Source organism: Bubalus bubalis, chromosome 2 (genome assembly GCF_019923935.1).
Source record: "Bubalus bubalis isolate 160015118507 breed Murrah chromosome 2, NDDB_SH_1, whole genome shotgun sequence".
Taxonomy (NCBI): domain Eukaryota; kingdom Metazoa; phylum Chordata; class Mammalia; order Artiodactyla; family Bovidae; genus Bubalus; species Bubalus bubalis.
This window is the reverse complement of record NC_059158.1, coordinates 124,948,530-124,966,444: the sequence shown is the minus strand read 5'-3', so window position 1 is coordinate 124,966,444 and position 17,915 is coordinate 124,948,530. Positions and strand designations below refer to the sequence as shown.

Genomic DNA, 17,915 nt, shown 5'->3' with positions numbered 1-17,915 from the left:
CTGGATCCTTACCTCACACCATATACAAGTTAAATGAATATGGATTAAAGACCTAAATGGAAGAGCTACACTACTAAAAATATATATGTGTATATATTTATATGCTCATATAAATAAAACTACATACATATAAACCATAAAACTCCCAGTAGAAAACAGGGATAAATCTTTGTGACCTTGCATCTGGCAGTAGTTTCTTAGATATGATACCAAAAGCACAAGCAATATCAATAAAACAAACTCTCTGAACATCAAAACTTTTATCCTTCAAAGGAAACTATGAAGAAAACCTATAGAATAGGAGGAAATACCTGTAAATCATATATCCGATTAGAGTCTAGTAAAACTACTACAATTCAACAACAAAAAGACAAATAATTTAAATACGGACAAAATATTAGAATAGAGTCTTCCCCACAGAAGATACACAAATGGCCTGCTCCTTTGAAAGGGAGAAATTCCTGTGTGTTAAATAAAGGTCTCACCAGATAGTCACAAACTGTGTTGACTCCATAAGGGAGACTGTCCAAAAGGTCTTATAATTGTGTTCACGTTTTTTTTTTTTTTAAGTCCGCCAAAGTGACTTTTAAATCATCATCACTCAATCTGTGACTCTCCAGTGAAACTTTTCTGTGCAGAGGACAGTCTGCAGGGAGCTACCGAGCCAGCCCTCTGCTCAGGGCCACCCAGCTAAGTGGGGCATAGCTTTGGGGCTCCTGGTCACACAGACACAACCACAGAGACACCAGCACACCTCCACCGCAGGTACCTAGATGCACACGCTCCTCAGGGAGAGTACGCAAACGAAAGGGGCAGCAGACAGAACAAGGGGCCCCTAGGACGCCAGACCGGGCAGGAGCAGACAGGATGTCCTGTTGACAGGTCTTGTCCCATTGTCCCAAAGCTGTTCCACCGGGTCTTTCCGTGGTCAGCCATGTCCAACATGACCCACGTAACCCGGCCAACGGGCCAGCCCATGGCCACTCACCGTGCACTTGTGGGGCTTCTCGCCTGTGTGTCTGCGCATGTGCACCACAAGCATGTACTGTGCCTTGAAGGGCTTCTGCTCGCGCGTGCAGGCCTGCCAGCGGCATACAAACTCCTTCTTCTCCCCGTGGATGTGCTCGTTGTTGATGTGCTGCCAGGAACAAGCCCACAGAGAGGGATGAGCCCAGCCACCCGCCCCTCCAGACTACACCTGGTCTGTGCAGACCACCCCCTACACGGCATACCTGTTTCACAGACTGAGAATGAAAAAAAAGGATGTGAAATAGCTCAAAAATTTTGTTTTATATTGATTGCATGCAGAAAGGATAATATCATGTATGAAAGGAGTTGCCAGTCCAGGTTCGATGCACGATACTGGATGCTTGGGGCTGGTGCACTGGGACGACCCAGAGGGATGGAATGGGGAGGGAGGAGGGAGGAGGGTTCAGGATAGGGAACACATGTATATCTGTGGCGGATTCATTTTGATATTTGGCAAAACTAATACAATTATGTAAAGTTTAAAAAGAAAAAAAAAAAAGGATAATATTTTAGATACATTGGGTTAAACTATATGATTCCAATTGATTTTACCTGTCTCCTCTCCCTCTTTTTAAATGTTCTCCTAGCTAATGTAAGATTACACGTGTGCCTGGCATTGGGGCTGGCAGTGTCTTTCTCTGGGACAGCGCTGCTGTAGATCTTTGCAACCTACAACGCTGCCCAGAGCTGAGCATCTGGATACTGGCAGCCTCTCTCCTTGTGAGACAGAAAACCGCTGGGCCCTTCTGCCCCAGGTGACAGGCCAGACTGTTATGCATACAAATGCCGACACCGAGATAAGCAGAATCTACAGCGCTTTGAACTTCCAGGGAAATCTTAGCATATTAGCCTCACTTTCCATTCTGAAAGCTTTTCAAATGATCAAAATGCTTCCTGACAATGCCTTTCATTTTTTTCTTATTGGTTTACTTAGCAACAAATTGTTAATAATTGACTAGGGGCTCTAGCTTATGTGCGTGCCTGGGCCATCCATCTTCTCAGGGAGCACAGAGAGAGATGGAGCTGGGCAGAGCAGGCTGCCCCCTCTCATGGGACCCTGTTCCTTCCAGGGCCAGATGCAGGTGGTCACCTACAGCCCCAATGACAGCCCTGGGCCCAGGTAGGAGCCTGCAGCTGGAGCCCTGCTTCCCACATCTGGACTGTCTGCCTTTCCATGAAGAATCCCCTCCCTGCTCTTTGGAGTTGACTCAGTCCTTGCTAGAGCATCTTTTACATCCTCCCCTCTACTCCTCTGGGCTTCCCTGGTGGCTCAGATGGTAAAGAATCTGCCTGCAATACAGGAGACCTGGGTTCGATCCCTGGGTTGGGAAGATCCCTTGGAGAAGGGAATGGCTACCCACTTCAGTACTCTGACCTGGAGAATGCCATGGACTGTATAGTCCACTGGGTCGCAAAGAGTTGGATGCAACTGAGCAACTTTCACTTTCACTCCACCCCTCTGCTTGGGCCCCCTCCCCACCTCAGATCTTCTCCTTCTCCTCTCTTCATCTTATCGGCTTAAAGCTCACAGCTCCCATGGCCCGGACTCCACCTCAAGACTTGTTTAACCCAAAGAGGTGGCACAGGTTGAAAAGTTATCTTTGAGTCCCTGAGGGATTAGATAAGACCCTGCTTTAAAGGTTCAACATCAGCAGTAATGGGTTTGCTAAGAAACTCCAGTCCCCTGGGTGAGAGTTTGGGGAGAAAAACCCCAAGGCAAAAGAACCCTACAGTCTTTGAGTGCAAGCTCATGACAAAAGTAAGCAGGGGAAGTGGGTAGTGTCTTAAATGTTGATTTTACAGACCTGGGGAGGAGGTAACTCATGTGGGATAGCCTGTAGGTGTGACCGCTGTGTGTGTGTGTGTGTTCGTGTATGTATGTGTGTTGGTGTGTATCTACCCAGCACTTGAGCTTCCAGCTTGGTATAGGTTTATCTTTATAGACACTCACTCATTAAAAAGTGTGTGTTGGGACTGGGGGAGGCTTATTCTTGACTTAAAGTTCTTTTCTAGATGCAGAGGAGGAGAACACTCGGCTGGTGTGGGGAACAGGGAGGAAGAACTAGGAGAGAATTGCTGTGTTTGGAGGGTTGCTCTCTGCTAAGTGTTTATGCTGGTATCATAGTAAGCCTCCAGCCCTCTGTAGGGTGGCTCCACCTTTATTTACAGGAGGGAAAAACTGAGGCTCCCAGAGGTGCAGTCACTTGTTCAGAACTGCTTGGCGCGCTGTGGTGGGGTCAGGTAGGAAGCCAGGCACCTCCTGCCTTAAGCCCCTGTTCCACTGCACAAGTTAGCCCTCAGTGGCTGCTGCTGTAGGGAGTTTAGAGGCAGACCCTGAAGAGCACACCCAGTTCTCAAGATCTCTGGTCTCCTGATCTGTCAGTAACTAGGCATTTTTAAGCAGCTCACTCCTTGTATGGGCGTATACATTCAACTGCACCCATGTACACTGAGTATCTTGTGCATGGTCTCTAAGAGGAAATGACCAATTCCTTTCTCCATGGGAGAAACTTCTTTCAGATTTCAGTGTTAGGTTTGTTATTATCTTGTGGGCACTGGCTGACTTAACTAATCCTCTTTCCCTCTTTGCACTGACTGCCAGGAAGCTTAAAGAAAAAATAGAGAGATGTGTATGTGACCTCTAGCTCAGAATACTTGGTTTTTAATACTAACTTTATTCTGGGCTTTATTTTATTGCTCCTTTTCCTTCTAACTTTCTCCTTATTTTTCTTCCTCTCTTGTATGACATAAGTATTTATAAGCCCCATTTTAGAAATAAGTACGGCTTTGGTAAGTAATCATGCCTCCCACTTGCCCAGGAGGTGGTGCAGGCACCTCTGGGAGTCCCTTCTCTCTAGCAGAGGACCTGGAAGCTCCGCGTGGCCGGGTGCAGGTGCTCAGGGGCTTACGTGCACCAGCTGCTCCTGCGTGTCGTACTCCTTGGTGCAGTCCTCCCAGTGGCAGTTGGTCTCATAGATGACCACCTCAGCCTCCTGCTTACAATCGTCTCTCTCCAGGTCCTCCTTGAGGTCAGCCAGCTGCTCCTGGGGGAGTGGGGCAGAGCATACCCATGTGAGCCTTGTGCAGCCACCTGTTCCCCGGGAAAGGTCACTGTCAGCCCCGTGAAGGCTATGCCAAGGACCCATAGGCTGGTCTAGGTGAGGCACACCTGCGCTCACATACACATCACACGCATGCACTCACAGGCACGCACATATGCTGGCTTGTCATTACCCAGGTGTCCCATCACATCCTGGGTCCAGTGGACATGGCTACGAGAACAGGAGACAGGAGGGCAGTGACTTTTGCTTATTGGATATGGTCTCCTCCGGGGAGAGCTGGGGTGGGCCCCACAGGCTGGGATGGGGCATTTGTATTCACAGCATGTATATGAACAGGGTTGGCTCTTCTTTGGAGGCAAGAGGAAACTCCACACACATTGGCCTGGCCTTATCCTTGTACTGTCCCCTCCTCCCAGGGTCATACATGGCACCCAGAGTACTCTCCCAGAATCGGCTTCCCTGCAACAAGCCTAAAATGTGGGTGTTTGTATGCTGCTACCACAGCCAGGCACCCTAACATTCAAGTGGAGGCTGACCGTTCCCTCCAGAACACAGTGCATTTGTGGTCTGGGTTCATGTTTCTGGCCACGCTGGAGCCCACGTGTGCCCATTTCAGGGGGAAGGAAAGGCCCCTAAGGTGTGCCTTCCACTGATTACAGGCATCAAAGCTCCTTTCAAAGAGGACAAAGCCTTTTCCTCTCGAAACAGCAACAGACCAAGAGTAAACCCCACAAGGTCACCCCCATCCCAGCCGATGCTAACAGAGCTCATGGGGGGTGGGGGGCAGCCTCAAAGCAGGGAGCCCAGGACAATCTGAGTGGTTCCAGGAGAGGGCCTGGGGAGAGGCACATATGGCCAGTTTGGGAGGCAGGCCTGGCGAACCCCCCCAGAGCGGGCTGAGGCCTCCCCAGGACCCCCTGGCCTACAGGGCAGGCTCAGGGCAAAGCCAGGCAAAGGGGCAGATGTTAAGGGACCTGTTTCACTTGCAAACTATTTCCAAAATGGCAGGAATGTTCTGTCTTTCAAAAGAGCCTCCAGGGAAGGCATTCATAGCTCAGGCTGAGTTGGGGGGGAAAGACACCCTCTCCCCACAGCCAGGCACCCCAGCCCCTGGCAGGCTCCAGGGACTCAATGAATTGGAGGCTGCAGCCCCTACCTCAGCCTCCCTCCATTAGCCGAGTGCATTTCTAGGGACAGAAACCAGCCCCGTGACCCTTCCATGGCTGATGCAGACTCGCACCCAGGATCGGCTTTCCAAAATGCTGCAAGGGCTCCTCCAAGAGGCGGGTTCTAGGTATCATTTCCCAAAGCACCTTACAATCAATATTTGCGTTCTGGAAAATGATGACATGTTGTTCAGTAAGTCCCCAGGCAGCAGCACTCAGCCCACCTTAAAAGGAGGGGCAGGAACATTCTGTCCCAAATGTCTAGCAATGGGAGGGGCCTCTGAACACCTCTGCACTTCCAGAAAAACTGGAGATAATCTTATTCTTCTTCAAGCTGCCTGATCTGCTTATTTTGGAAAAGGTGTGAAAAAGCTGCCAGGTGGACCTGAGCGGAGGAGGACGGACAAGAAGGGGGGCAGGTCTCCAGATTCAGTGGGGCAGCATCCTAGCCCAGGAGTCTGAGGGCTGAAGCCCAGGAGGGACTTGTTCTGTTCTGCCAAAAGAAAGAGCCCATCCACCTTGCAAGTGAGTCAGGGAGCAAAGGACCCTGTCAGGTCAGTGAATCAGGACCCTGAGTGACATGGTGACAGCCTCCTGGTGATAAACGCCTGTCCTTTCCTGATATGAGGTGGGAGCCGAGCTGGGCAGGAGGGAGGGCTCTGTGTGCCAACCCTCATCCCACCCCCCAACACCGGGTGAGTGAGGAAGGGCAGCAGGCTCCCCGGGGCTGAGCGCCCTTGCCTGCACTGCGCCCCCATGCCCTGCAGTCCTGTCCCTGCAGCTCCAGCGCATTTATCTCCCTTGGATGCGTGCTGTCCTCATCAATTTCAACGGCCCCCAATGATGGCCGGCTGCGTGGAGACCATGCATCACGCGGAGATGCTTTGGCGTCAGTGAAGGGAGAAGAATTTGTCACCAACCCCTGTGTTTGCCTGACAATAACAGAACCCAATATTTCATAAAAATTAAGTGCCCGGAGCATGCCTGATGGCTTACAGGTTTGATAAAGGATGGTCCGGCAGATGTAGGGGAGATGGGGACCAGAGGCCCCCAGGACCCTCGGTGTCAAAGCTGCTGATTCTGCAGTAATGGGTGGAGGTACCATGAGAGGTGGCCCTGGAGCTTAGTACGCACACTGACCCTCCCAGGAGCTGGGGCTGCATGCCTGCCAGCCTGATGTTGGAACAAGTGGCAGGATCTCCAGGGACCTCAGAGGCCCATTATGGGCCTCAGGTGGCTCTGTTCTTCTCCTTCTCACCAGGACCTGTCCCCTCTCCCCTCCTGCACACTGGAACACTCACTCCCTCAACTCGGCACTGAGTCCTTAGAAAACCTTATCTCCCAGCTACTGCACACCAGGCCCTATGCAAACCCGGTGGCACAGAGCCAAACCAGGAACTGTTCCTAAAGCGCCACCTTTCTAAAGCTGACCAGGCAGTGCAGGAGACAAAGTGACCCAGAAGCTGGCGGGGTGGGGGGAGCCTCTGGGCGGATGTGACTCCTACTGTCCAGGGGATAAGGTGGGGGACAGATTTCCAGGGAGAGGGAGTGAGGACGGGCCTAAGCCGTTCAGGGGCCGTGAGCGACTCAGTTTACCTGGAGCTTGTGCTGCAGACCCCACATCCTTGCCTCCCTTCCTTCTTTTGTTCAGCAGGTGCTTGATGAGCACATGGGGTGCAGGAAGCAGGGACACAGCTCCAGCCCTCCTTGAACTCGCAATGTGCCCTCTCTGGGTCATTCATTTACTCATTCATTCATGCAAGCTGTCCATCACCCATTCCCAACAGAGTCACGGCCCCTAGGGGACAAGGCCGGAGCCCAGCCCGAGGACAGCTGGCAGGTTACCTGTGTTAGGGTCAGTGGGGAGGCTGGCCGCAGGCCATCAGCCTCAGTTTTGACCTTGCTGCGCTTGTGAATGATGATGGGGTTGACAGTGCTGCTCACGGCCGACTCGCTGCTCTGCTTGTTCTGAGAGAAGGAAGCACAGAGGGACCCATCACATGCGGGCAGGACCTCCCAAGTTTTCCTGGGGCTTTACCTCTGGGACCATCTGTGTCAACATTTGTGACTGCAGTTTCAGAAACACTCCACTCCCCACCCCAGCTGAGTCCTCAGGCCAGGGATACAGCCAGGAGAGCCCAGAGCTTGGCCCATCAGCGCCCTCCTCCCCACTATGTAGCCCCCACCCCATAGAGATGGAGCAGGAGACCCTCTCTTTGAGAAATGATGGGGACCCCCACTCCTGACTCAGTGGCCTCAACTTCTCAGCCCTCCAAGTCAGGGGCAACTGTGGGTTTGAGGACGATAGGGCCTGGCCACTCAGGGAGCAGGACAGAAGAGCGTGGTTCCTTGGGACAAGCAGGTTAGAGCTACAGTGTCAGTTGTTCAATTGCTCAGTCGTGTCTGACTCTTTGTGAACCCATGGACTGCAGCACGCCAGGCCTCCCTGTCTTATACCATCTCCTGGAGTTTGCTCAAACTCATGTCCATTGAGTCGGTGATGCCATCCAACCATCTCATCCTCTGTCATTCCCTTATCCTCCTGCCTTCAATCCTTCCCACCATCAGGGTCTTCCAATGAGTCAGCTCTTCGCATCAGGTGGCCAAAGTATTGGAGCTTCAGCTTCCGCATCAGTCCTTCCAATGAATATTCAGTGTTGATTTCCTTTAGGATTTACTGATTTGATCTCCTGGCTGTCCAAGGGACTTTCAAGAGTCTTCTCCAGCACCACAGTTCAAGTGTCAGGGGATGTGACAAAAGCCGACAGCCACCATCTGGGGGAGGTGCTGGGTAGCTGGTTGGAGCTCTGGGAAGAGCTGCTCCTAAACTGAGTGGCCTGTGCTTCACCTCAAGAACTATCATCATGGGTGCTAACCAGGATCCAGGTGGACCCAGGTACAGTGACTTAATATGGGTGGCAGGCTCTACTCTGCAGGGGCATCAGCTCAGGCTGAAAGAGCTTTCGGGCAAATCAGGGTTCAAAACACTGTCTGATTCCGAGGCCTGTGCCCTTCTCACTGTTTCATACTGTCTCCATGATTCCAGTTACATTTCCTCATCTGCAAAAAAGGACTTCATTCATTCATCAAATGCTCATGGCACCAAGTGTGTGCCAGGTACTGTGTGAGTGGGCCCAGGCCTGTCCAAGGACCATTGGGAAAGTCAAATAAGATGGCTCTCATGCTCTAAAACTAAGCTGCATGGTATTAGCCATGACTCCATCTGTTTCATCCATGTTACATGCTATGTATGAAGCCCCTGTATGATGCCTGACTCTGAACCCTAGAGTTTCTCCATTTGCTTATTAGTCTTATTAGACAGGTGGCCAAAAAATTGAGGCTGGGCACTTGCCCACAGGGAGTGAGGGCAGTGTGAAGCCCCACTCTGGGTCTCCTGACCTGGCATCCAGCCCAAGGCCCATTTGATCACGTGGTCTCTGCCCAGAGGTATCCTGTCAGCCAGACCTGTGCCCAGAGTCCTTCCACAAGTTCTTGGCATGAGATGGCCACAATCGGCCTTCCCTGGGTTCATAGGAGTAGCTGGTGGCCCCCCTGCTCCCTGCACCCACCTACCTGATTGGCATCACTCAGACAGTTGCTGCTGCTACTGAGCTGGGTGGGTGCGGCATTGATGGAGGTGAAGGCCACTGGCTGCTGGGCCAGGAAGGTGGGCGAAGGCTGGATCAGGGGTGGCGTGTGTCCAAAGGCCGAGCCCAGGCCCCTCTGCTGGCTCAGGATCTGCTGGTAGGCCACGGGGTTGATGGGGTGGGGGAAGGTGAAGGCTGGGCTGCAGAGAAGGGCAGACAAGGTGAAGGAGTGGGGTTGGGGTGGGGTGGGGAGCATGGTTCTGTGAGGCTCACATGTCCTGGGCAGACAGGACCCTGCCCAGAGATCAGGATGGTCAAGTTGTTGACCTCTCCCCATCACTATGACTGTACCTCACTCAAGCACCAGCTGCGGCTCCCCACTGCCTGCTGTCTCAGGCGTCCTCCTCTGTGCTAGACACTAGGCCCTGCCCCAGGATGCAGCCTTCTGCCCTGGCAAGTCCCTCCCCACATCCTGGCCCTTCACTGCTCTGATGCCTGAGATGCATCCCTGCATCACTGATGCCCCTGAACTATTTGAACCCATTTTGACCTCTGATGTCTGTTCTAATGCCCCCTCATCCAGGAAGTGCACCCTGAGGCCTCTGTTCACATTCTCCTCTTTTCTTGAACTCCTACTGCACTTCTGAGCTCTTCCAGGTCACCTGCCTATGAACCCACCAGTCTTTACAGAACAGATCTATCCCAGATCTATCAAGGGAGAAATGGTACCCTCTGAGGCTAAGTCATAGAAGATGCTGTGGCTTCCTCCTTGCTCTCTGTGGGATCACTTCCCCTGGGTCCTGGAGGAAGGGGAGCTGGCTGCCATGCTGTGAGTATGCTCAAGCAGCATGTGGAGGGGGGGGGCTCCTGTGACGAGGAACTGAAGCTTGAGCCAACAGCCCCGAGGGCGAGCCATCCTGGAAACAGATGCCCAGACGCAGGTGAGTCTCACTGGCTGACATCTTGACTGCAACCTCCTGAGACCTGAGGCTAAGCCAGTCTCATACTCCTCACCTTCGGAAACGGTGCAAGACGGTAAATGTTTATTGTTGTTTGAAACTGCTTCCAAACTGTTTTTTGGTTTCTGTTTGTTCTGTCATGCATCAAAAGGTAACAGATGCAATCATTAACCTTCCTCGTCCTGATCCTTCGGCTGAACTCTCCTGACATTTCTATCTGCCCCCCATGCCCTCTTTCTGGAGGGCCATGGGAAGGTCGTGGGTTTCAGTCAGGTTGGCTGGAGTCTGAGTTCTCTCAAAAGCCGAGGGCTGCACAGAGGGGACAGGGTAGGCAGTGTTGAGGAGGTTTGGGTGTGCCATGCTGTGACCCAGGAGGGAGGCCTCTGCCAGCCCAGACATGTGAGGGCCAAGTCAGTATTGTACTTCCAGTGCTGGTCAGGGACACCCGCTGAAATATTAGCCAAGTCAGCCTTTGACTTTATGGTGGAATCTTTCATAACAGGCTCGGTAAGGGTAACTAATCACATCAGAAATTGTTTGGCGGGTGAAAAACAGGCTCATGAAGATGTACCCAAATGTTGGCACATTTCAATATCATCCCTACTGGTTTTGAATTCATGGAATAGTCGCAAGTCGGCTGACTCATAACAAGTCCTATGAACAATAAGGTGCTACTGGATAGCACAGGGAACTATATTCAATATCTGGGATAGAACATCATGGAAAAGAATATGAAAAAGAATATCTGTTTAACGGAGTCATTTTGCTGTACAGCAGAAACTAATACAACATTGCAAATCAACTATACTTTAACAAATTAAAAAATAATACAAGTCTTGCTTTCTCCTGGGATGGCCTGTGCAGACCCTCCACTCTGGGCCCCCGCCCAGCTCCCATTCCCGCCCCAGCTCTTGGCCCAGGCTCACCTGAGGGCACCGGCCGACAGGTGTCCGTAGGAGCCGCTGGCGGCCGAGCTGCTGCGGGAGTTGTTGATGTAGGCCACCAGCGAGTTGGGCGAGGTCCGGATCATGCGCTGGAGGTCGAGGCTGGCGTCTGAGAGCGGGGAGATGGACAGCGCCCGCTTGCGGCTCAGGCGGGGTGTCACCCGGGGGCTGGAGAAACGCGACACTGCGGAACATCCAAGCCAAGCCGCATCAGCGTGATGGCGCTCGCAGAGGGGACGGAACAGGGGGACGGGACTTGGGGGAAGGGGACCGGTCTGATGGGACTGCAGCTCTGCCCCGTCAACCTGGGGACTCTGGGGCATGGCCTCTCTCAATCTCAGTTTGCTCTTCTGCAGGATGGATCTGTCCACACCTGGTGTGCCGAGGAGCTGTGTTCGTGCCTCTCCTGTTAGACACACAGAGGCCGGGACTGCATGCAGCAATGCTTAAACGCATGACAGCCAAGGAACAAACTGTAGGTGAGCTGCCTGGTGGTCTCTCATAAAGGGAACCCACCTAAGAAGCCAGCATCAGGTCAAGAAGCAGGGCCCAGCAGCCACTCTGCCCCTTCCCGACCCTCCCCACGGGCAGCCCACCTCCCTGGCTTCTCACAGACGGCTTAGAGTTGCCTGTTTTGCATATTTGTCTATTACATAAATGGAAGTATCTTTCTCCTCCAGCTTCCTTCATCCAGCGTGATCAGCTGTATGATACACAGGTGCGCACACACACTCACACCCTATCTGACTGCCCATGAGTACTCTCTCCCCTCCCCCGTAGGTACGCACACAACTGCGGGGAGGGAGGAGCACCTGCCCCAGCAGGGCTCCCTGTTCCCACAGGCTCCTGCTTACAGCCTCTCCTCTGCCGTTCAGGGTCCTGTTCTCCCCTCTGGACACACAGAGGCCTCGAAATGTTTTGACACCATCTCTGGACAACGACCCACCTTCCAAGGTTTCCAACTTCTCCAGACCCTCCCTGGGCCTATTCCCTCACTGTAAAGGTTAGGCTTCACCTAACTGTAGAGCGAATCACGTGATGTGTGAGGCATGCCTGGCACAGGGGCATGCTGTACCCCTGACTACACCCTTCCCTCCAGTGGCATTCAGGCTCATTTGGGCTGGAGGGGTTGCCTGTGAACAAGAACAGCAGCTGCTGGACCTCAGCCTCTGATGCACACGGCCCGGCCCAACCCACTCCCATGCCTGGGCTCACGATGCCTTCCTCCCTCTGCCTGTTCAGACCCTGTAGGCCCCTGCTCCAGGAAGACATAGGCTGTCCTGGCTGCAGGGTCAGCATATCAGTGTGCCACACCACCACCACTGCAGGAGCACTGGGGGCACAAGTGAACCCTGAGACCCTCTGAACGCCCATCCCCAGGACCAGCTAGCCCCCTAGAAAGCCCACAGCCACCAAGTGAAGAAGCCTCAGCTGAGCCGCTGCTCCACTGTCTCCTGCCCTGGGGGGCGGCCACGCCTGGCTCTCCCCCAACCCTTATCCTTGGCTGGCAAATCTGGGAAATCCCTTTACTGCTGGGCCTCGAGGAGAAACACCTCTCTGAGGCTGTGGAGAGGACAGAGGAGGCCCTGGATTCCCCGGCTGCAAGGGGATTCTGGTATTTTCTCTCCTAACTGTCTCCCTTATGGATAGGGATGCTGGGTCCAAGACCAATGGCCTGGGGTGGGGTGAGGGCTGGTACCCTGTATGTATGTGTGTACAAGTCAGCTGCATGGGGCAAACTGTTAAGCTGTACAAGACTGGAATGTTCCTCCTTGTCCTTAGTATAAAATGGGAACCCTTTCAGCACTGGGGTCACCAGGCTGCAATGGGATGACAGATGCTGAGATGGCCTGGGTACTCCGAAATACTCCACAGTTGCAGCACGCATGTAATTGTAGACTTTGTTTTCAACCAGAAGGATGAAGCCCTTGTAGCACATCTTTGTTTTTGTCTGTGTATTCTGTTGGCTTCTGAGAACTGGGGCTTGTATATCTTTTAGGAAGCAGGGCTATGGTGGGTACACAGAAGGTGCTCCATAGATGCTGTGGAGGACACTGCCTCACAGAGGGGCCCAGGAGCATGGCTGGCACGCAGGCCAGCAGGTGACACACTCAGACCATATCACCATCTTTCTCTTGTGGTGGGAAGGATCCCAGGAACACAAGGTCAGCCTGACGGAGCCTGGGCTGTGCTGCACCCACCCATCTGAACGATCATTCTGGACCAAGAACAGACACATCCTGGCCCGTCAGCAACTAGAGATGGTGTGTATCCCTTTGGTGTGGTGTTTGGATAAATGCCTGCTTCTGGATTTTGGTGTGATGTATAACCCAGCGATGGCCACCAATTAGGACATTCAGACCCACTGTTGCAATTAACAGCCACCACTGTCCCCCAAGAGTGTCCCCCAGAAGTTGGTAATGGACAGGGAAGCCTGGCATGCTGCAGTCCATGGGGCCGCTAAGAGTCAGACATGACTGAGTGACTGAACTGAATGGTCCCCCGAGACACAAACCCAGCTGTGCAAATAAGAAACTGAGGTTTGGGGAGGTTAGAGACTTGCTCAAGGGCAGGATTCAGACCCAGGTCCAGAGGAGCCCTGATGCGTGGCTTTTCTGGGTCCTCAGTGTCCACCTTCAGAGAGGTGGGGAGGGGCAGGGCCAGCAAGATCCCACCACAAACTGCTTTCCATTCCCCACTTTAAGCAGCTTTGACAGTGAACTTTCTGACGGCAGTTGCCCACCTGGCCTCCCGCATCTGCAGGGCAGCAGCCCTAGTTCAGCCCACACAGCCCCACTCCTGCAGGGCTGGGCCTTGTCGGCATCCGCCACCCATACAGCAGCAGAGTTGGGGAGTGGGAGGCAGCCTGACCCCTCCTCATCTCCCTCACAGCTGAGTCTCTGCTGAAGCCCTCCACATGCCCCCTTTCCCTTGACTTCCACCAGTCCAGCCCACCAATTGCCTAGGGCATCCCAGGGCCCTTAACTAACTGCCATCCAATCCACATTCCTCACTATGGCCAAACTAGATCACATCCTTGTATCTGCCCACCCCAAACCTTTCCAGAGCTCCCACTGCTGTTATGAAAAAGGCACAAGTCCTCAGTGTTGCTTACACAGTGGCCCTGTGGGTGCCCCTGCCTGCCTCCCTCACCAGCCTCCTCCTGTCCCTGGCACAGGGCCTTTGCATGTACTATTTCCTCTGTCTGCAGTGTTCTGTCCTCAGCTGGGTCATCACTTTCCCCAGGAAAACGTCGCTGACCTCCTGGAGTTGGGCTGCCCTCCCCTCTGCCCCGGATAATCTCAGGACACCCCAGTCCCTTCTGAGGGAGTTTGAACCCTCTTGTGTATGTCTGGTTGCTCCTGTTCCTCCTGCCTCCATGAATCAGGGACAAAGGCTCCCTGCTCACCATTGAATCCCAACACTGGGATCAGCTGGTTCTGTGGTTAGCTCAGTGGAGATGCTAAACACTGGGCGTGGGGCAGAGGCCTGGTGTGTCAAGGGAGAACTGTTCAAAGTCAGTATTTACTGAGTGCCCGAGGGTGTCTGTGACTTCTAAGCGTTTTAAAGTATAAAGCAGTTTAATCTTCACAACTGTCCCATAGGGAAGGGACTATTATGAGCCACATTTTACAAAGGACAAGACAAGAAGTTTGCCCAAGGTCTCACAGCCAGGGGAAGCAGAGAATGATTGAAAAGCAAGACACCAGAACCATCACCGCACTGCTTCTGCCCAAGTGGTGAGGGCAGATAACCAGGGATGGCTTTCAGGGGCTTGGGGGCCCTAGGTGGAGACACATACACCCACAGCACTGGGCGCACACAGACAGATGTGTAGTGGCCGTCCTGGTGCATGACTTAGCCTCTCCAGCCTCTCTATGCTCATCTGTACAATGGGTGCAGTGCAGCAGGTCTGCCCTGACGACTCAGGGGCAGCACCATGGACAGTGCCTCAAACCCAGTAGAGCTTTCAAAATAGAGCTGAATTAATATGGCTTCTTTCGGAGAAGGCAATGGCACCCCACTCCAGTACTCTTGCCTGGAAAATCCCAAGGATGGAGGAGCCTGGTGGGCTGCTGTCTATGGGGTCGTACAGAGTCAGACACGATTGAAGTGACTTAGCAGCAGCAGCAGGAATATGGCTTCTTTAGGGGCAAGAAGGACTCTTTTGGTGAGCAAGGTGAGCTTAGAGCTAATAATGGAATAAAGTACAGCAAATCTACGGAATTCCCTTTTGGGCCAGTGGTTAGGACTACGTGCTTCCCCTGCACGGGTTTGATCCCTGGTTGGGGAACGAAGATCCTGCATCCCTGGGCAGCCTTAAAATAAAAAAAAGACAGCAGATCTAGAGAGAAATGACTGGGCCACACAGGAGGACATCTGTCCCTAAACACTCATCCATCCATCTGGGCATCCTCTAAGCTTCTTAATTCTTATTTACTGGGTTCATTCCTTGTTCACGATCACTTTAAAGGCAACTCTAAGCAAGATGTAAAAGTGAATCTTTCGAAAGACTTCTATTACTTATGAACTGAGTGGCAAATGGGAAAATACATGGGCGGGGTGAGATGTAATATCACACAAATTAAGAAATACACACATCTTTGTAATATGTTTAAAAAAAAAAAGATTTTGCTACTAATATTTGGATTCCCACCCTCATGAGCGCCCCTAACAAGAGGAAACAGGCCAAATCTGACAGTGATATTCATCTCTGTTATTCCCACCCCTCAGGGGAAATATGTTTATTAATGTGCCTCTTCCCTTGATAAATTACTAAATAGAAAGAAAAGCCTGGCACTCATTTCCCGTGGCTTCTCCTGTGATTTATGACTGGGATTGGTGGAGTCGTCACGTCCATTCATCTGTGGATGCCCCTGTTCTGATAGCCAACAGCCACTGGGTGACCAGCCACCTGCCTGCTCTCACCTGGGCGAACGCCAGATGCTACCACTCCTGTCATCACGTGCATCTGGACCACGTTTAATCCATTAGTCCTTTCTTTTGTTCATTTGTGTGTTAGTTCAAGCACCCATCAGACCCTTGCACAGCAGCTTGCCCAGCACAGGCCTGGACACTGCGGGGGCTGCAAGCAAGGATGCTCGGCCTCGTCTCCTGGATCTCAGAATCCCAGTGAGAGGGCACAATGGTACCTGCAGCCCCAGGCAGGATTTGACAGATACCACCTAAGCAGGGTGAGCCCAGGGAACCCTGGTGTGCTTGCAGGGGTGGGAGGGGGAGTGTGGCTTTTCCTGGGGCAGCTGGGATCAGCAGGAGATGTAAAATCAGACCCTGGACCTAGGAAGACCCAGTTTCTGTCCCTGTCTACAGGCTCTGAGCTGGGTGTCAGAAATGGGAAATCTCATGGACAGAGGAGCCCGGTGGGCTACAGTCAATGGGGTTGCAAAGAGAGCTGGACACAACTGAGCGACTGAGCACACGTGCAGCCTCATGTCAGGGCTTCTGAACTCTTATCCCCTGCTCAGGGAGCATTCTTGCATGGCCCAGCCCCTCACTCAGATCATTTCTGGATTCACTGCGGAGATGCTCTAAGGAAAATCTAGCTTGAGGACCTTAACCTGCCCCACACTTAGCTGTCCACAAACCCTCTTGTGGGGGAGTAAAAAGCACCAAGGTTTGGGAGCCCAGAAGTGTGAGACTGAGGGTATTTCCTGGATCTATGATAGAGATAAAAGAAATGTAGGGCTCTGGGCCTGAGGCTCCTCATCTGGACAGTGACTTCCTAACACTTGTATCATGAGACTGTTTCTGCAGCTCTACCAGATGACCCAGACACACCATCCAGCCTGAGCCTGCACTCAGCACCCTACCCCTGGTCTCCCTCCTGTTGGCGGGCTGGGCACAGACGCCCCACCCAAATGAGGCCTCTATCAGTTCCTCCGTTACCTCCTCTGCCTCTCTGTGGTGTGATCAATGTAATTGGTTTCTGAAACCTCCCCGGACCTGCAGGCAGCATAAAGAACAGGCGTCAGAACGGAGGTGACATCCGATTCAAATTAGTGTCAATATGACGATAAAATATACAGCTCAGAGGAAATATGGGCTGTAAACAGACAACATTTCAATCGGAAACATTTCAATCTTCTCAATGTGGTGAGGATGGGAGGGGCTGGGATTGCGGCTGCTGCCAGCCTGCCGTTAAATCACCGATACTCAACAGCGTCACATGAGAAAATTCCATCTTAAGGCCCCGGTGACAACCACTGACTTCCCCGCTCTCTAGAGAACCACTAGGCAGAATGATAACCTTGGATTCCCTGACTGGTTATCTATTACCTTCCAAAGGCACATCACTCCACAGCTTCCAGCTATAAATCAGCCTCCTTAAAGAATGGGGCAATGGTCCTTCATCGACCACCTGGAGGCTCCAGCAGAGGGCGGGGGGCTTCCTCAGGCAATGCCCCTGTCCTGCCCACAGCCTGGCCCCATGCTCTGGAGGGCAGAGAGAGGGCTTGGCTTTTCTATTCAATAAGTACCTACCACCTCCAGCCTCACTGCTAAGACTGGGGCATCTCCCCCAGCCTAGGACACATACACAACCCAAAGGAAATCATTTTAGGCTTGACAGATACACAGATGGGGGTCTCTTCCACAGATATCAATGGGTTTCTCATTTCATAAATAAATAAACATCTATGTTAAGGCAAGTCTGTTAAAAATATAATATTAAATAAATAACTGTGCAGATGGTACTTGGCTAAAGTAAGATTGTGGTTGGTTTGCCGCTGGGTGCACTGGGGACTCTCTGCTGATGTGGCCCTGGGTGGCCTTCCTGACACCCTCTCTGCAGGCCTCCTCACAGTCAGGTGGGTGGACCTGATCTCCACGCCTTAGCTCGACATTTGATGCCTCTGGAAATTCTCTCCCCCATAGTTCTGCCTCCTCTTGCAACATGAAGAGAAGGAGCTGAGGAAGGAGTCTGGGGAGGTGGGGTGGCCTCGGGACAGGTATTTTCTGTCCCGACAAGGAGCTTCCTCAGAACAGCCCCACTGGACGGTAAGCACAAGGGCAGGGCTTGGCATGCTGCATCCCCAGCACCTAGCACCACGCCTGGCACATAGTAGGTGCTCAGTAAGTATCCTCAGAATGAATGAGGAGAGTGAGTGAGTGTGTGTATCGTGGGAGTATGGCAGGTATATGTGGTGTG

The 17,915-nt window shown here is 52.6% G+C and overlaps 1 protein-coding gene across 2 annotated transcripts in view; it reads right to left on the bottom strand.

Annotated features, from left to right (window-relative positions):
• The window catches only part of GLI2 (GLI family zinc finger 2), a 262,832-nt gene that overhangs the window by 10,754 nt on the left and 234,163 nt on the right, over window positions 1-17,915 (bottom strand). For both annotated transcript variants that reach the window (XM_025277496.3, XM_044936487.2), the window contains 5 exons: window positions 10,730-10,931; window positions 8,831-9,044; window positions 7,103-7,225; window positions 3,939-4,073; window positions 989-1,138 (listed from right to left, as the gene is read on the bottom strand). In XM_025277496.3, the coding sequence (XP_025133281.3) occupies window positions 989-1,138; window positions 3,939-4,073; window positions 7,103-7,225; window positions 8,831-9,044; window positions 10,730-10,931 (824 nt within the window). The remainder of the gene's footprint in view (window positions 1-988; window positions 1,139-3,938; window positions 4,074-7,102; window positions 7,226-8,830; window positions 9,045-10,729; window positions 10,932-17,915) is intronic.